At 44.6% G+C, this 20236-nt stretch overlaps 1 protein-coding gene across 1 annotated transcript in view; it reads right to left on the bottom strand.

Annotated features, from left to right (window-relative positions):
- PAH (phenylalanine hydroxylase) overlaps positions 1–15216 on the bottom strand; it is a 38787-nt gene extending 23571 nt beyond the window's left edge. The window contains exons 1-3 of the mRNA XM_035559284.2: positions 15175–15216; positions 10723–10830; positions 842–1025 (exon numbers count right to left, since the gene is read on the bottom strand). Coding sequence (XP_035415177.1) covers positions 842–1025; positions 10723–10830; positions 15175–15216 — 334 coding nt within the window. The remainder of the gene's footprint in view (positions 1–841; positions 1026–10722; positions 10831–15174) is intronic.
- Positions 15217–20236: the final 5020 nt, after the last annotated feature.

The raw sequence follows: 20236 nt of genomic DNA, 5'->3' as shown, positions 1-20236 counted from the left end.
CAAGCACAAGTAGTGGAGAAGCAGACAGTCCATGTTGGACTCACATATAACTGTGCAAAGGAGAGAAGGGGAAGCTGGGGAGGGCCACTGCTGGGGACTTTTCCTCCCCTCCTCTCAACTCAGCCCAGAGGTTCATGGGCCCCAAAAGGAAGGGGCTTCAAAGGCCTGCTGACAGAGCTCATGAGATTGAAATTGGAAAGTAAATCCAGGTGTTCAAAGGGGTGTACCAGCCCCAGGGAGCACAGGAGGGTAAGCCCTCCCCCTGCCCCCGAGGATGCATGGGGCTGGGCTCTTGTCACCTACACTACACCACAAGGTTTGTGCCATGGTGATTTGTGAGGTCCCAGAGATATTTGTCAAGGGGGGAGGCACTGCAACAGTCAGAGCTTTTGCTGTCATTTTTTTTTTTTGTTATGCTACCCTTGGTCAGCAGATCCTACCTGAATAAGGAGAATTTGGAAGGTGGCTGGACTTTGAAGGATGCATTGAATAAACAGTTTGTAAAGAGTCAGCAAATGAGCAACAACTGGTGTATCAACCCACTGCAATAAGGCAGTCTTTAAGGGACTGGGAGTGGTGTCAACCAAACACACAGATGAAAATATAATAGTGTAAAAACAGTTGCCAAGAGACCTAGTCAAAATCATGGCCAAAAATGGAGAATGGCATATATTGACAGCAAATCTCCATATGAAAAAGCTAACAATATGGACAAAATAGGCAGTGGGATGGAAACAGCCACACAGGTCCAAGAGTAACTCCTTTGCTAGAAGAAAAAGAAGTAATTTAAGTATGCGACAAATATTCCTTCTCAATATTATCCTTGCCAGTATATCCTTACCGGTGTCCTTCTTCTTTGTTCGTGAAAGCTCATGCACTGTTGCACCAATATCATTTCTCAAGGACTTGATGATGTTGTCCAGTGCTGGGACATTCTTGCCTTCTAAGTTAATGAAGAATTCATACTCATCTTTGTTGAGACGGGAAGGTCGAGACTCAATGTGTGTCAGGTTTATACCTTTTTCCTATGAGGAGAGATCTTGATTACACAGGGTTTGGGGGAAGAAATATGACATAAAGACTAGCTAAAATTCGTGTCAGTCAACAACCCATACTGCACAGTACAAATAACTCAAAAGCAGAGACTTACCTCTCATAGCCACTAGACTGAGGATTTTCGGAACAGGGAAAGAGATGAAAAGGAAAACTGAGAAGTATGTGTGACTCACCCTTGCACACAGCATCAGCATAAAGACCATTTCTACACAAACCTTTGAAAAAGGTGACAGCAGGATACAAGTTGCAAATAGGATTTCTATTGTAAATGGTGACACCAGTACTGAGAGTACATGCTGGGAACTTGTCTGTGTGGACAAGAACATTTCCACAGGATCAACACAAGAAATAGGAGTTTCACCCTCCTATGAGAAAGTGATTGCTGTATTTATGAGCATCTTTAAAGAAGTTTGGAAAAGCAAGGAATGAACCAACCTGTGAGCTAAGCTTCTGCCAAGCCACTGTACAGTCACCTGCAAAGCCCCCTGCACAGCTTCCAGGGCTGTGAGCAAGTGTTGGGCAGAGATGAAACAGAAAACAGGGATCTGCACCAAAAAGGTAGCCCATGGTTATGGGAATACAAGTATGGGTGTTTTAGGATCACAGAATCACAAAATTGCATAGTCACTGAGGGTGGATGGGTCCTCTGGAGATCATCTAGTCCAAACCTCCACTCAAGCAGGCTCCATGAAAGCCAGTTGTTCAGGACTAGTTGGGTTTTTAATGTCTCCACGGTTAGAGACTTCACAGCCTTCCTGGGCATCCTGCTCCAGAATCTGATCACTCTTACAGCACACACACAAAACAAACAAACAAATAAATAAATAAATATTTTCTTTATCACAGAAAGTCAAATTCTGTCTCAACAAAGACCTTCACTGACAAGAAGCAGTGTCTCCTTGCTCTCAAGAAAGGAACTGTTGGCAACCATAGCCATGACAACTATGGCCTGTTGGTACCTGACTTCAGTTGCTGCCATGACAATATGAGTAAAGCAACAGGTAACTAAAAATCATATTAACCCAGTCATTTAAGTGCAAGCCCAGAAAAATATAGCTCATTTTAGCTAAACTTTGAGGTTTTCCTGAGCACTGTAATTCAAATATAAAAATATTATTATTTTTTTCTTTTGAGAAAAACCTTTTAAACAGATTTCAGTCAGTGCTGACCTTTCTTCAGGCTCCCAGTGCAGCTGCAACCTTGGCTGGGTCAGTCCTTCTGTCCCTCGCAAGGAACAGAGTTAACCCTAAGAGGAAATTTTGGCCTGAAGAGCAACCCCAGAAGTGTCAGAGGAGCTGACACATGGTGCTCAGCAGCCCTGGAGAAGCTTCTGTTTTGCTGCTTTCAGGCTTGGGAAGACCCTAACCTACATGGGGTGAACTGACGGTCCCCACTGGTGTCAGTGTCAAACCCCTACAGTGGGGTCAGGATTTCATCCATGAAAAAACGCTGCAAGGATCTATTTGTGACCTGCAGGGAATAAAAAGGGTGCGTATTTTTCTCCCTCTAGCTTGAGCTTCTCAAGCACTTTAAGGTTTTCTTTGCTGCTCTCAGTGCTTGCACAGTGCAGGGGGGCATCTGGCTATCAGCAGCAAAGGCCTTATTCACTCCACCACAAAAGGCAGTTTATTACTTAGTAGGAAACAGCATGCATGTCATTCCTCTGTTTCCTGAGTGTCGCACGCTACAGATGAACTTAAATTGTTTGGCTAGATACCAATACAATAAGTTGAAAAGGTCAAAAGCGCATTCACCACCAACTGCTGCTCTTGAGAGATGCTGTCCTCGTGGGGCTGTCTGCAGGCAGAGAATGGCTGTCACTGTGCTGGGCCCCGAGGACAATTTGTTTTAGGCCTCCAAAGCCCCATTTCACAAAAGGACTGTGCATTGTACCCTCGTCTTGGTAAGGCACTGGGTGGTGGAGCGGCCGGGAGCTGGAAGTTCAAATGACTCCAAGCTGGAAAGCTTTGGGCAGAGGGCAGACAAGGAGGGGTCCCAGCCCCTTCAGCACAGCCGTGCTGCAGAGATGGGTGCAGCACCACGGGGCTGGCACCCATCCATCAGAGCCATCCACAGAGGTGGAGAGTGGGCACAAAACACCCCCCTGAGCAAAGGTTGGGCCAGGCACACCTAAGGGGGGGGGATTAAAAAAGAACTACAAACAAACAAACAAACAGGGAAGAAGGAATTATGTAGAGAGTCACCTCTTTTTTTAAACCTGGGATGAGCACGATAGCTTTCCTGCAGGGTGAAGCCATTTCAGCTGGTTATTCAAGGGGTGCTTGCAGCTCAGCAACATGGAAAACCCATTATCTCCTTGTGACAAGGCTTCAGGACATAGCAGCAGAGCAGCTGAAGGGAGAACCCTTCTGGTGACTGTTTTTAAAGCAGAAATTCAGTAGCATACATCCCTGAACTGGTGCTCGCACAGAAGCACGCTCTCATACGCTGCGTATTGCTAATAAGCAATACCCAATTTCAAAATATTTATAGTGGCTCTGTTACTAGAGTTGCTTTACAAATCTCAGTTTCATTCTAGTCCAACTACTCCATCTAGTGTTTAATCTTCATAGCTTCATATTATTCAAAATTTTTGTATCCTCAGTATTGCCAAATCCTGCAATTGCATCATATTTCTCAGAGCAGTCAATGTTTTATTTGAAGCTCCAACTTCTGGAGCCAAATGGTTACCATAGAAAGGTGGTGGGGGATTTTTTTAGTTTATTTGTTTATTTTGACCAGTTTTCAATCTCTCTGTGTTTTTAGTAGAGTTTGAAATCTTGACAATATATGTCCTCAAAAGACAGATAATAAGAAATTTGAATTTATTTATTTGATGAGACTTCATGATTTCTGAGTTAATTTTTGTTGATGAAACCTAACTCCAGGTGTTGGAAGATCTGGCCTGTCACATATTTGGGCTTTGATTTACATCCAAACTGTTAACACTTCTGCCTTTCCTATTTTAGAACTGGTAGAAATCAGCTGAGCCCAAGGCTTGAGATTAAACATGCCTTTGCTGAATCTGACCTATTTTGTTCATTACACCTGCAAAGAATTTGAAGCAGGTTGGTACTTCCCTGTTTCTGCTTAGATTTATGGACTGCATGAAGGTTGAGTCTCTTGTATCCTGTGGTACAGCCTCATACCTTCTGCAGTGCTTCTGTGTAGGTAGAAGGGTAGCTAGCTGCTCAACTTGTATTTAATTAATAGTGTGAACATCACAGAACAGATTCTGCTTTGAGAACTGAGGGATCATTTAGGAGTAACACTTAACCAAGATCACAAGGGTACAGTATTGGCAGACCCCTTGAAGTTATCAGAAGTCACTCCAAATTTCTTGCTTTTTTTTTCTTAAAACCTGCACTCCTGAGGGCAACAATTCTCAGCTTTCATTATTTGAATATCCACATTCACTGTGTCTTTTATCACTCCCTGTTAGAAAAAAGTCTCAAGACATGCTCTCAGAGCTCAAAAAAACCCCAAGTTGAAACTAAGCCTGTTTTGTGCAAGTCATGATTTTTCAATGAAAGGGTTTAACCATAGGGATGTTGATTCACAGCAGAGGTAATAGAAGACCTGGGAGGAGATTTCCCATTTCCCTGCCTACCGTTCCCCACAGCTGGATCTCAGCCTTGGCTGTCTCTCAGAGACCATGAAGCAACTCCAGCTTCTTCCCCAAATTACGAAGGAAGTGTCTTGCATGCAGCAACAGCCACACAACGGCAGTAGATCCCCACACTAGGGATATTATGCTACATCAGCAATCTTGTGCAGGTCACTGGCAACAAAAATTGGCTCCTCCCTCAAAAAGCTTAATGGCCTGATTGCTGGACAAGTTGTGTTTTCACAGCTATACTGGGAAACTTTGAGTGGGGACAGGTGCTTCCTAAAAATGTTGTGGGCTACTGCTTCCCATGGCATTTGTATGTCCTTTTGTTTATGCATTACTAAATGCTCCTGTACATGGTTGCTGAAACTAAGCAGAGCTGTGAAATCCATCCACACACTGTTCATGTGAGTATTGTCATTGAGTAAGTTTGGCTTCATCAGGATACCCAAATTATTACCAGATGAATATCAGCAACAGTGCTACAGTGCTGTTAATGAACATTCAGTGAAAACTTGAATGAAATCTCCCAGAACAAGGATTTACTCGCATTTCCTGTTACAAGAAATTGATGTCTTCTTTTAACCCTTACCACAGGCTAGTTCAGTGCTTCCCGAACAAGACTTTCAGAAGCACTGGTAGAAACTCAGTGCCTAATTTTCATAGATCAAAGAAGTTAGGAAGTCACAGAGGTGCCTTCAGCCACGGTTTCCCAAAGTAAAGACCAAGACACCCATCATGTTCAGCTTTACTCTCCAAGGAACAGCTTCTCAGCTGAAGACAAAGTTTCCCCATCTTCTCCCTCACACCTGCCATGGTCTTCACTTCATGAACAAGCTTCAGGAGGCAAAGGGACCCAGAGGGGACCCTGCTAACAAATGGCTCCAGTGGGCAGCTGGCCCTTAGTATCCATCACTTCTCACTTCTTCTCCAGCCCTAAAGTTTGCTGTAAGATGTTCAGCACAATATAGCCACAAAACACCTGGAGTGGGACAAACAAAAAAGCAAACAAGAACATGTGGCACTCCACAACCACCTAGCAAAAGGGCACTCCTCTCTTTAAAATCATATCATATCAATCACTATATCCAGGAGCCCTGCTCCTAGCCCTGCGCCTAGGAAACAGGAGAGCACAGTGTGAAAACATTGATTTGAAGCACTGAGTTCAGGTGTAGTAAAGACAATCATAGCTGTGCTTACGCATACTGTGGTGAAGAGGCATGCCTGGCGTGTTCACCTATCAGTGCAGACACCTCCAACACACCCCCGGCCAAAGTGACTGCCTGCCTCTCCTGATTTGGAAATAAAACACTGCCGAGCCAATACCTACCCAAGGGATGAAGGGATATCTGTCACTTTGGACTTTCTGTTGAATAAAGTAAGCTACTAAACAGAAAAAAGAGCACAGTCATCTTTGCTGGCTCTGAAAGCTCAGGGTCTTATTCAGTGCAGGCTGTTACTCCCAGCCAGTCCTCCCATGGTGTAGCAATTTACTCTGGGAGTAGTTCTACCTGATGCAAATCAATGGGGCAGCTTGTGAGCTAGAGCCCTACTGACTGGTAGTAGCACTGGTGAAGGCTGGACGTTGTACTGAAGTCCTACTCTGTTCTTGGGAAGGCCATGTCAGTGAAGAGGAGGTGGAAGGCTCCAGTGTGATGATGGGTTGAGCAAATATTTAATATTTTCCTACACAATGTTTGACATGTACTACAGCTGAGATGTCTGCTACTACTTGTAAATTAATCAGAAAAAAGACCTCAGAGGAATATAATGTATCTATAAATTCATGTGGAAAAAAAAAATCAGCTCAAACTAAGGGCAATCCTTTTTATATATTGAAATGCTTAGTTCTAGTATTTTGTATAATAAATTTAGATTTGGAAATGCCGATCTTTTGGGGGAAGACTTTTTACTTTTTTTTCTTTCAAAATGGACTTTTTCTTAAAAAAAATCAAAAAAAAATCTCAATTTCAATAAGCTTTTATCACTAGAGAAAATAAACATTTGCATCAATTGTAATCTTATCTTTCAATTTTGATAAGAACTCTGGAAGATTTCTGTCTGTTTCTGACCTGGACTTACACTCTGTAGCTTTCTTACTTGTCCAGTGAATCAAAAAACATAACTCCACAATGGCTATGATTTGTCTTCCTGATTTTAAGCATGATATTTTGTTTATATGTTATGTTCTGTTTCAGACAGATGTTAATTCCAGTTTTGGCTTCCTATATACCATCTTCTATAATACCATAACTCAGACAAACAGTGTATGGCTGCACCAAGCAGTGCCTTGGTTTACAGCGGGTCCTATTAAAATTAAGTCAGTGTAAAGACTTTGCTGATGGATTTATGCTGTCTCTACAGCCACCCTCAAGCCCACAAAGAGGACAGATTTTCCCAAACAGAACCCATAGGGAAGCCACATCCACACTGTGATGGATAAAGATTACGTATAAAAAGGCTTTTCAAGTGAAAATAATTGGGTTTGATTTAACCAAAAAGCAAATCTTTACCACATGCCAATATATATACAGAATAGCTAGTGTGAAAGGAAAGTCAACTCAGTATTAATGATTTGTTTATTGCTAGACATGACTGAGCTGCTATTACATCTGCTTGTTCTTTTCAGAGGTTATGCATTAGTCCAACACTGAAACACAGTAGAGAAAATGAATAAAGAATAAGAGAAACATAGACATAATAAAAAAGATTTTGGACATAAAGCCAGCAGACATAAGGAGCTCAGTACATGGAGGAGACTCCTCAGGAAAAATAAAAATAATAAAAAAAAATCCTTCAATCTACATAGTCCTCACTTTAGCCACAATCTTGAGTGTAACTGGGACCTCAACAGAAAGCAAGAGTTTGGGTCTCTGAGCAAAAAGCAGATGTGAGAACAAGTGGCACTCTGTCAGCTGCATGAGCAACATTGAGGGATGTTTGTGCAGGACAAATAACAGATTATTCATCAAAACACAGTGAAATTCCCTTAAGGATGTCACAGTTGTAATTCTGGATGTAAGTCTGTGCCAGGTGCATGTGCTCCGTAGCAACTGGCCTTGTGCCTTCACCTGCCTGCATAGGCGGCTCCCCTACCTTCAGTCCACCCAAAACAGGGGCTTACCCAGTTCATCCGGGCTGTGTTTGGACACCACTTCTTTCTCTGGGAGTTTTGCCTCCTGACTGAACATGGATTACATCTAGACTGGGGAGCAGCCATGGTGCTTGATGTGCCACTGGTCCTGGGCCCTGTTACCGAGGCCTCCAGGCCCAATTGCGGGGCCGGGCTGGGGCACAGCATAGCTCCCCTCGGGTTCTTGCTCCAGTGGACACCGGGACAGGAGGTGATGCCTGGCCTAGTGCAACCTCAGCATGGAAATGGGGCATGGGCAGGCTGTGAGCCTGGTGGTGAGGAGGTACTCCTGCGTCCTGGGCAGGAACACAAGAGTGACAAGTTCTCCCAGAACAGCAGAAACTTTGCTCCAGCTGGCAAACCAAGGTGAGGATGAACCTCCCCATGTCCACATGAAGACTTGCTTTACAGAAAGGCAGCCTGGCTGCTGCTAGTACCATGAGGTCTCTGCTTCTTTGGGTGTCTTCTCAAGCCCTCATGTTGCAGTCTGGACCTTGCTTCTGTGCCTTGCTCTCTTCAGAGTGCTTGCTTCTGTGCTTGCTCTCTTCAGAGAGGATTTCTTTTCAACACTTGCATATTTAAAGTTCTTTTAATTCTCTGCCTTCCCCCCTCATGGCCCAGAGTAGTTCTGTAGGCTGTCTAGAAAAAAGGCAAAATCCTCAAAGAGGAATCCTCAAAGAGCTGGAGGCACGGCCCTTTAATAACTCCTAAGTGCCAGCTGGGAGGAAGAAAGGGCAGAGCCCTGCTCTCTGCCTACATTCCCACGCCAGAGTGCCTAGAGACACCCTGACAGCCTGGGCAGCCCCAGCCGTGGTCAGGACCAGGGAGGGTCCAAATTCAGCGTGTGCAGCCGGCCCTCAGCCTTGGGACAAATAGCTGTGGAGGTACGGCCCTCAGCAGGGACCAGCATCTGTGGTGCTGCTGCCACTCTGGGGAACAGTCTGATCGTATTTTGTGGCTTTTGTGTTTTCTTTTTTTCCTACTTCATGTGGCTGTGTGAGGCAGCAAGAGCCGGAAGAGCCACGTCTCCTCCCTGTGCCACCCCTCTCAGACCTACTTGCCGCATTTCCTCAGGCCAGCGCCAACGCAGTGGCTGTAACCCTGGGGACAAGGCCGGGGTCTCCTTCTCCAAACAAGCCTACCAACAGCAGGTCTGGACCAGCTCCTGTAGCTAACCTTGTTCTCACAGATGATTTTGTCAAGCAGGGAAGGGATACAAGAAGAAAAATCTTCTGGAAGTCTTCTGCCTTGTCCCCATTCGTATCTTCCTTTCAGAGCAGAGAGGGCATCACCTGCGTATCACCACCTTCCCCGGCTCTGCTGTAGGTGCCTCAGATCACAAAGTCTGTCCCTCTGAGACACCATGGTCATTGCCCAGGCGGGAAAGGGTGGAGGTTGTCTCAGCCATGTAGGCCCATCACTTACACACATGACAAGGTCCATCCATTTCCTGACAAGATTGCCAACAGAATTCAAATCTTGCCCAAGAGCACCTGTGCCAGGCCTTTTGAAACCTTTGTGCTGGGGGAGGCTGCAAGTTTGCCCAGGAAGAATTGGCCTCATTGGGTTGGGAATCCACCTGCCCAACAATGCAGAGCTCCTAAAACTGAGCTTCCACCCCCACTGTTGCCATCAGAGTTGCAGGGGAAAACAGCTTGCCTAGTTGGGTACCTGCTTTGGGGCAAGAAGAGTTACATCCTAGATGCAGCTACTTCTCTCCCTCCTACACCAAATCCCATACAGAATTTTCCCTTAGAGCTGGTAATAATTTGCCTAGTAGATGGCAATCCATGTAACAAGAAATATCAACAGCCTTCCTTAGTTCATTTACACCTACTGCCAACATACAGACATTTTGCAGAACTGTGTTACAGTAGTCAGTTCACAGATTTAGACCAGCTCTGCTGTCATTAGCATGAGATCTCCTTTATCTTAATGATTCAAGTATGGCCTATAACTCATAATTATTTTTCATTTGTACTAATAGTGCACAAATCTTTCCTTTCCCAGTCAGTTCAGTTTATGAATGGAAAGTATGCAGACCACAACTTATTACACTGTAGTATAGACAGAACTGCTTTCAGGCACAACTATCACGTGATGATGTTTTTTTTTAAAAAAAGTTGCAAAACCAATATAACAGAGTGTGGGAGCACAGAGTATACAGCTGTATGTGTTGCAATACAAGCATGCTGAATTACAAGGATTTCATGCTTTTTAAACAGCATTCATGACATCTGGGAAATATTTCTTCAAGAATAAATAGGCACACAATGTCCTGAAAGGTCAATGTCTCCTTTTTTCCCCTAAAGCTTTCCAACTCAGCCAGTTCATGAATTCCTTGGAAGTGAATAAACTGCAAAATGCTGTCATTTTGGTGCTGTTTCAGAGGTACCCTCTGCCCCCTCTATAGAAATACCAGTGGGAGGTGGTGAGTTTGTTTATATCAGATGCACTGAGGTGGACAAGAGCTATGAGGACAGTTGCTCCCTCCAGTAGAAATGCTTCATGCCCCACCACTCATGTTCGGGTTATATTTGCCTTTCTATACTATATATATACCTACTCAAATGTCAACCCCAGGTTATGAACTGATTCACTTCTGCATCTTATTCTGGCAGTTACAGTGGAATACTTCCTTATTAAATGTAGAAAAATGCAATTTTTTTTTCATCTTTGTGTCGTTTAAAGGTGGAGGTTTTAAATTAAAAGCTTGAAATCTAACTTTTCACTTAAAAAGGCAACTCGAGCTCCAGGACTTTAAGTAATTTTAACTTCAGAAAAGATACAGTTCCTATTTACCCCATTATGGCAATGAAACGGAATTAGCAACATGATGATAAACACCCTGAGCAAATGTTGCTGCAAAGGAAAAAATTAAAGACATGGTCGAGTCTCCTGAAAAAAAAAAATCAACATTTACCTCAAACGTGCGCAGAACTTTAGCCAGTGCCCCGACTTCTTCTTTCAAAGAGAAGATCAAAGAAATCACACCATTTTTATTTGAGGCCTCTTCAATGTACATAGATTCCTGAAAGAAAAGTACAAGAAAATCTTTAAGTTCACCCCAGGGGCCAGGTTTGCCTTTCTCCACTGTCATTTTGCACTGTATCAGTGATGTAGAGGGGACATACAGATGCTTTCAGTAGGAATCAAGGCAATTGTTGCTTCCAGGGACAGCTCTGGGGCTGCTCTTATGTATCGTGGTAGAGGCACAAAACCCATTCTTGGAAACTATGTTCCATGTGTGAGGAAGGTATTCAAAAATGGCGGAAAAATAGCCTAACTCCATTTCAGCCCTGCTTCACTTCTCAGGTGTATCAAGCTCAGGGAAAACTGGAAACATTACTGTACTTTGGTTTCAGCTATGGTGAAAGATCTTCAAGCTTCCTTTTCATTAATGCTCAGGATTAAGAAGAGCAAGGTAGATGAGCTCTGTGCAGAGATACAGGCCATGATCTGCATTTCCCTTCAGTTCTGTTTGCATCTTCCAGGTAACATCAGAAGAGGTGGTATTCATAAGAGGGATATGGAAATTGGTTTAAAAACAAAATAAGATACCACCACCGCCCCAAAAAAAGGAGCGGGGAGGAAATGCTGTCACAAATTTTAGATCTTCTGTAAATCCCGCAGTGATTAAAGATTCAGTTAGAGCAAGACGTGTTTTCATTTATGTTTGTTCCTGACTCTTACTGATTTTCTGCTCTGCAAATTCCGAAACACAATTTCCAGTACTCCCAAGCAGGAGGAATGTTTATTTTAATTGTTTTCATGGTTCTCATTACCATAATGTCTTAATATGTCTCCGTACACGTGTTTCACAAAACCTTGGTTACATAGGGAAGAGCTATTTCACCACTTTAGGAACAGGAAACTCAGTCATGGAGTGGGGCCAGTTTTTCAAAATTACCTGGGTACCTGACATGGAAGGTAACAGCTTGCTGATTTCCAGAATTGTTTAACTTTTCCAATGTCAGCATAAATGGGCTAAAGTTGTGCCAGGGGAGGTTTAGGTTGGATATTAGGAAAAACTTCTTTACCAAAAGGGTTGTTAGAGATTGGAATGGGCTTCCTAGGGAAGTGGTTGAGTCACCATCCCTGGAGGTCTTTAAAAGACATTTAGATGTAGAGCTTAGTGATATGGTTTAGTGGAGGACTCATTAGTGTTAGGTCAGAGGTTGGACTAGGTGATCTTGGAGGTCTCTTCCAACCTAGATGATTCTGTGATTCTGTAAATCTTAAGCACAACCACCACAAACTTTTGGAAGTCACAGTAAGATCTTATTTGTGTGTTGTTTGTGGCCTTGGGCAAATCACCCCTGGATGGCATTTCAAAGATCACACCAGACATCAGCAACACAGAGGGTTGTAACAGAGGCTGATGCAACAAGTCCTAGGTCAAGGCCTGACTCAAGGTATCCACCCTTTCAATTTTTCTTTATTAAGACCTACATTTTCAGTCAGAGTCCATCCCTGTTTTAGCTATTGCTAAATTTAACATATAAATCAGAACATAAAGAGTCTCAGTTCCCAAATATTGTCCTTAGAAATAGCAAAAGCAGTCTTTGTAGCAGACAGATTAATAATGAAATCCAGCTGCCCAAAAGCCATAAAACTCTTGATGGGACTACATTTTCTGAGGCAATGTTATAATGAACTGCCTTTTTTTTTTTTTTGTAAAATAAATAATTCCTGATTCTTCAGGCTGTCTTTTAGGCTGCTGCTAATGTGAACATTCATTGCTGGAGTCTGGCAACAGATTTTTCTACCTAGCTTTATTTCTAGTGGTCACACAGATTATCTAAATGATTTCCATCCTTGCAGAGAAACTCTGGTGGGAACTGTAGTAGAAATACTGGTATGGACCAGAGAGAAGATTGTCACCTACTCAACTGTGCTATGTCTTGGAGCATCTCCCTATTCTCTGGTTTCTCAGCCAACCAGGGAGCTGGCCTCACTCTTAGCTGGTAGGGACCAAGAGGAAAAGCAGTCAGGAATGGTGTGGCAGCTGGCTAATGAAAGCCATTTGACATCTGAAGCAACCACAAGGGAAACCAGTGACAGGAGTGTCAAAAAGTAAACAAAATGTCAGTAGCCTGGAAATTTTATGATAGTGTAACCAAAACTGTCATCTGATATTGTGGTCCTGCATGGCTTTGCTGTTACGATTTCTCCATCTCAACAAGTTAAATTCACCCTAAGGACAGAACTGAGTTACGCCAGTGTCTGCTCAGTGGACCAAGAATTTGGTTTTCATGGTCTGCTCTAGAAATGTTTTAAAAGACTTGTAGTTACATTTTTTTAAATGTTCTTGCCAAGGCATGCTTCATGGACCAGCTTCTGTTGCAGGTTGTCTTGACTCTGTGTGACAAAGGAAGAATTTGTGTTTTGAACATCAGCAGAGGATATAATACAAGGCTCAAGTCCTACAAGGTAATTTTGATATTAATTAATCTTTTTATACAGTGATAGATTCTCATTGGTCACTAGCCTTGATATGCTGAGATTGGCCACTTTTAGGCCATTCTCACTCATTTTCCCACTCTTGCAAATTGGCTTATGTTGTGCTAAACAGTTGCAGAAGGCAGTAGGCACTAATCCTGCAAACATGATGACAGTTGCTTAACTTTTTTCACATCTGCATGTGAATGTAGATCACTGGGATGGTCTTTGTACAAAATTCAGTGCGTGCCTAAGTCTGTCTACAGAGGTGGAGGCTTTCAGTGCAAGAGGAAAGAAGACTAAAACCATTATTTTCCTGACAGGTACCCAGATCTTATCAATATGTATGGAGGCAGTATACATTAATAGACACTGGAACCAACACATCAACACAAACGCAGGCACGTCTGTTGCTGAGCTTTTTGTCATAGATATGCATATTTTTTAACTGTTGATCAAGGCTAATCCATTTTCAATCCTAATTCTAATTTCTTGTCTCTCAATCTCTTATATAGACATGAAATGCAGCTTTGGGACAATTCTACTCTTTTACTGCTGTGATTGTGATTAAGAGTTGAACAAATTGTTTCATTGTCATTGAAACACTGTCTATATGATATGCATATGTGACCTATAAGTGTATAAGAACCAGTTGACAAATACAGACAACCATTTCTGGACCTAGCACAGTCTCTTACATCAGTGATGTGTAGATGCAGGGACAGTTTGCCTGAGTGCAATGCAAATCTATGTTCTTAATTAACTAATTCACACAGAGATTGATGTTGTCTTTCTGACACGTGGCAGTTTGGGAAGTCAATAATACAGACCTGTCAGCCTTCCAACTCATTTCTGAGTTGTTTAAACCTTCAGAGTGAATTCCAACACTGCTGAAGCCAGAGGAAGTTTTTTCTGTAGTTTCAGAGAAAGTAAAATATACAAAATAATATAAAAAAAGTATAGAAAAAAATGGAAGAAATATTTCAATGGAAATAAGATTCCGAAGTTACTCCTAAAAATTAAACTAGTTTCCAAGCCATTTAGAGTCAGTTTCTTAAGGTAGCTAGATGCTCAGCTCCCACAGATCTCACCGGGACCAAGCAATTAGACAACTTGGAGAAACAGCAAGGTGGAACAGTAGTGTATCCCTAGGGGAGTTCAGCCTCAGCACATGAAGCAGTAGGAAACCAGGCTTCCTTGGCTGCTCTGTAGCTAAAAAGATTTGCAGGAAATGAAGCAAGTTTTTTCACATCTTCCACAGCTTGTCCCCAGCTTCAGAGGCATCGCGCAGGACAGAATTCAGTCCTAATAATTAACCATGCTGGCCTCGAATTACATCACTTGCTCCTACAGTATCTATAGTGCCTGTAATCGAAAGTCATGGGTTTCAGTACTTTCCTGTATTTTCCAAAACAAAGAGTTCAAAGTACGTCAGTAAACATATAAAAAAAAAAAAAGGGGGGGCGGAATATATGTCAGAGTGCTAAAAGTTAACAAATAGCTCCACCGGAAGAGTGCATAATTTCAGCAGCTTTCCCTAAACAGAAGAAGATAGCTTGCTCTCATCACACAGGTTTAAGAGACCTCTAATTATCTGCTGCTCTTTTCCGCTGCTTCTTCTATTTGCCATATATGCAAGGATACATTTACAGAGGTCCCCTGACCCTGATCTGTTGCCTCTCTTTCCTTTCCCCTGTTGAAATGTTTTCATTTTTGCTCTCACTGCACATCTGTGAGCACAATTAACTCCAGACAAGCACGCCGGCTGCTAAAGGGGACAACGGTGGCAACCAAGCACCACAAACGGTTGAGACAGACGCATTGTTTCCTCCCATCTTGGACATCTTAGAGAACGGGAAACAAGATTTGCAAGCATGGGGGGGCACGGAAGGACTCCCTGCAAACAGCAGGCACACAGGCCCCACAAGCTTACCTGGAAAGGGTCACCGTTCATCTTGCAGTGCTGTGCATCCATGTTGCGGAGGCGGCAATGCCCACACAGGGAGGTTGCGGGTGAAGCCTTCTGACCTTACCGTGGTGGCCAGAACTCCGTGCAAAGGTATTTAAAGTAGAGGAAGCGAGGCAAAGCCATCCCCTCCTCCAGCTCCCTCCCCCCAGATGCTGTGCCAAGAGGGCGTTCTCCCTCCACGCCCCCCACCCACCCAGCCCTGGCACACGGACAAGCCAGCCCGTTCGGTTCCCCCCCAGCGTGCAGCGGCACTCCAGCATGTTGTTTCTATCTGTGCCCAACATGGACGAGCAGCATGCTTTGAATTAGCAGCCTGTCTTCCCCAGATCAATGTCAGCCGCTGCCTTCATTCCTGCACGTCAACGCTTTGACTTGGGTTCAGCCTTCCCCCTCGTCTGTTCCTGTGGCTGTGTGTGTGTTTAGCGACCGGTGGGTTTCCCTTCCACGTGATCGGAGATCAGATGTTCTCCAGGAACCTCTCTTTGCGTGCCAGACATGGGGCACAACTCAGCAGCAGCTGGACTGTTTGCCTTTTAGTGAGGCCCTTTGGGCTGCATCCAAGAGGTCAGAGAGCAGGGGACAGCTCCGCACACCAGGCACTGGAGACAACAGAGGCCCAGTATAAAGCATTAAACAGGTGTTAACTTTGTGAACCTTGCTCTGGGATATGGATCTCAACATGGAGAAAGAGAAGGAGGTAAAGGAAGAAAAGGAGCAAGGAGGAGGCAGAAGAAATGCAGAAGGTGCACATGTGTTTTTAGGTATGTCAACCATGGAGAGCTACAAGGGGAAGAGGCGGAACATGAATGAATTCGGAAATGGTTAGTAAAGGGTTGGCACAAACCAGCCAACACTTGGTTTGGAAAGAGTCACCAGAGAGATTGAAGGAATGAAGGAAAGTTATAGCCTGATACTAGAGGACAGGTGAAAAGGAAAAAAGAGAATGGTCAAGGTCTATTTTGTTATTTGGAAGGTTGAAGTCTACACCAAGACAGGCTATGTCACAGCAGGTAATCTTGCTGCATTTTTCTGATGAAGATAAGTTCTGTGGAACACAAGAATCAGCCCTTCACAGTTATTTGAGCCTTGAGGGAAACTACTGCATGCTCCAGAACAAATTCAGACTGGTGAATTTTAACCAAGACTTACCATGAATTATTTGTAGTTATGAAATCCAGTAGCTGGAAATCTGATCAGTAGGGAACCACTTGCAAGAATCTTAGTCCAAACCCATGTTCAACCCCATGACCATCAAGTCAGAATCCAGCCCAGTGAAATTATGTACTGTATGATGTACATCTGCAGTAACTCAGAGCTTTGGACAAAAAACATACATTTTTCAGAGAAACTTCTTGTTTGTTCATCCTATGGCCATATGCACAGGTAGAAAGTGACTTTCTGAGATGAACTGCAATCCTATGTTATGGGCTAGCAGCCAAGGTAGGCAGCCAAATATGATATCCACGTGCCACCCTGGACATTGCTGGCACCAAAGCATCAGGTTGGGGCAAGGAGAGATGGTGCAGTAGGTGAAAGGCAGGTTGACCTTGTTACCTGCCAGCAGTATTAAAACTACTGTTTTTGAACTGTTCAGCCAGCAGGTTCACTATGGGAGGCAGCGTTTTGTGTCCTGTGTTTGTACAGCACCCAGCACAGTTCTGTCGATGATAGGGGCATTGAAGGCCACCTCGAAAAAAAGAAAAAAAAAAAAACCAACAGTGAGATGAGGATGGTGATAACACTGATTATAGTAGTCCCTGTGTAGGGCAGGACAGCTTCCAGTAACTGTTCTTGTTTGCTTTTTGCTTTGTCCACATGCCGTGCCTCTCTACATGGTATGTTTTTCAACTAGATTTTAAAACACTTAGATGCATGTCCTAAGTCTGACCAAAATAGCTATGTCATCCAAAGTCATAATCTATTTTTTCAATCATTTGTGCCTTCCTTTTTCTTTGTTTTTCTCTTTCTACTAACATTTGTTCTTTTTTTCCTTCTCTGAGGCTTTCACATGCACCAAGTCTTTTTCCTTTCTTCCATCCCTCTCCTCCCCTTTTCATATGTTTTGCACCTTCTGTTCACTCTACCTTGACAATAAAGACAAGGTAAAGTGAAATACTAGATACACTAGATATTGCTTATGCCAAATCCTTGTAATTTGTTTTTGCTTTTTTTTTGACTCCTCCCACACTATTTTTTTCTATTTATATTGCAAGCTTATCTCGTATTCTTATTGCTACATAATCATAATGATATCACTGCTGTGTAGCCACTGGTTCACTGTTTAATCAGCTTGGACCTTCAGAAATTGCCTGCTAGCAAAAGGCACTGGCTGAGGGAAGCAAAGCTCCTTCTTGCTAGGAGGAATTGCCAAATTCTCTTGTTCTGGAGCAAAGTAGTGTGTGAGTTTGTGTGTGCATGCATGCACAAGCTAGCATTCACTCCAATGCCATTGCAGCATGAACACGATTGCATCAGTTCTGGTTACTTTGGACCGTTTCTGAATCCAAATTGCCTGAGCTCTCTTTGAAGATGTAGTTCAGCCTACCAAGTGCAGGTTCTTTGCCCCGCCGTGACATTGCTAACTGGGATTTCCCACTTGCATTTCAAGTTGCCCCACAGCTCTGGTTCCTCAGCCCCTGGGTGAGCACCTGAGCCTTGGGCTCTGCTGGTCCTGCTCTGGGCTCTTGCTGCAGTACCATGCAACCCCACTCCTTCCCTTCCAACCATGTGCAGGTAGGCACCGATGTCCCGCATTGCCTCCATCTGAAAACAACTTCCATCCCCCAGAAATGCATACCCCACACACGGCCATTCCTGGCTGTGCTGCTCAGCCACAACTAAAAGGGCTCTTTGCACTGAAACTTGGCTGGTTCCCTGGACGGCATGCTGCAAGTTCAAAGGGCCACAGACTTTGGCTGCTTTTCAGACTGCTTTCTCCTCCTTCTGCCTTTAGGCAGCGTTTGGAGAGCAGCGGCTTTCCCAGAGCTGTGTGTTTTCTGGCTTGGGCAGGGATGCAAGGACACCAGGACTATCCTCGACCTTCGGCTCCCTGCGGGTTTGGGACGTCCCCATCGGGCTGAGAGAGCAGTGAGCGATGGAGAGGGGCTTTTCTAGAAGCTGCTGAAAAATTCCCAAATGAGGATTGAATGAGGATGTGTGAATAAGGCAGAGGGGTGTCCCCGGTCGATGTTCCCTATGGATTTCCCAGAGGTCTCCCGGTGCTGTAGCTCCCCTTAGGCACCAACCGAGACTCCTATCCTCCCACCCTCCGGCTGCAAAACCTCCGGGCCATGTTCCCCGCTCCTGGCAGAGCCGGGCTCGCCACCCGCTCCCGCAAATGCCTCGGGCTGCCCCCTGCCCAGCCCCGCTACCCCCGCGGGTGGCCGGGAGGTGGCACTGTGCCCCTGCGACCGCGGCCGACGGGTGGGGGACAGGGACGGGGACCGGGATGGGGACTGGGATGGGGACGGGGAGGCGGCTGCACCCCCGTGCCGCCGGGGGTTCCGCCTCCCAGGCTGCAGCACGCATGACCCCAACCCCTCTGCCATCCCGCGGACTGTCACCTCGGAGGGGACAGCCAGGGGAACCCACCCCTACCGCCCTCCGCTCCTCCGTCCAAAATTTTCCTGTCCAAAAAGTGTGTGTTGGCGGGGTTGGGCGGCGGGGGGGCGGGGAAGGGGGGGGGTGTCAGCCCGGTGTGATTTATCCCGGCCGTGATGGACGCGGGACGCGTGGCCGCACAATGGGGCCACCGGCGGGCCACGGGCAGCGCTCGGCGGGCGTGGGGCCGGGGGCGGCAGCACCCTGCGGGACCCGCGGAGGGGACATCGGGGACGGGGACGGGCTGGGGTGGGCGGCTGGGGTGGCTGCTGTTTTTTTTTTCCCCTTTTTCCCCCCCTCCTCCTTTTTTTTTTTTTTTTTTTTTTTTTCCTTGCAGCCCTATATGCAAACTGTCACTTCAGGTTAGCACAAGACCTGATGTAGCTCATTAGCATGAGCTGTATCTAATATGCTTAAAACCTCTAATTATTTATTATGCCCTAATTGGCAGCCCAAGAAATGTCTCCAAAGTGATGAGGGTTCATCCCAAGGCGCCTTTTCGAGAAGAATTCAGCAGTGTCCCTGATCAAACGTCATTTTTAATTCTTCATCGGTGCCACAGGCTTTATTCCTCTGGTAGACGATATAACACCAGAAAACTCCTGCAACTTGCTGTCCCAGGAAGTAGCTTCCATCCACCCTGGGCAGGACGGGCAATAATTAGTCACCAACATGTTTTAATGCTCGAAGTCCTTCTTTCTTTAAAGGCATGCTTAGAAAGAGACATTTAAGTCTATCAAGTATGCAAAAGTGTAGGCAAATGCTCCTTGAAAATGACTTACCTGAAGGAATAGTCACTGGCAAAAATTGCTTTCCTGCCTCCTAAAAGTAGGAAAGTTTTGAAAATTATATTCACATAGACACTGTTTCAAAATAAGTTCTCCACTCTGGGGTGCCCCGCCCCCTCCCCTGCCTCCTAATTGCTTTTTTTTTTTTCCTTCCAAGTCTGTATTATGTTTCTTTGGGTTGCGCCAACTATTTATTTATCTTTATTCTTTCCCTCTTTCTTTTCATTCATTATTCTCTCTCCCCCTCTTTTTTTTCCTTGTGTGTGTGGCTTCTCGGTCTGATCTGTAGCTTGTTACCACCCACTGCACGCTCTCTCCTGCAGCCGAGGTGTTTCTATACAAACTTCAGCGTCCAGTTGTCATATTAATTATTACACTGAGTAATGACTGAAATAGTCAAAATAAGGGGAGACTCAAGAGAGCTTTTTCTTGCTGCTCAAAGATTCAGCAAAGAAGCCTTGCAACAAAGCACTAATTGGTCCCCAGAAATACTCTGACAAGGCATGGAAGATAGGTTTCATAAAGCCCAGCAATTGTGAAGGGGAAAAGATCCTTGAATAGACCCCACGCTTCTTTTCTAAACTCTCTTGCTGAGCAAAAAATGGACTGCTTCTTGAATACTGGACTGATCTTGAATG

Source organism: Cygnus atratus, chromosome 1, assembly GCF_013377495.2.
Source record: "Cygnus atratus isolate AKBS03 ecotype Queensland, Australia chromosome 1, CAtr_DNAZoo_HiC_assembly, whole genome shotgun sequence".
NCBI classification, from domain to species: Eukaryota; Metazoa; Chordata; class Aves; order Anseriformes; family Anatidae; genus Cygnus; species Cygnus atratus.
This window is presented reverse-complemented; position numbering and strand designations above follow the sequence as displayed.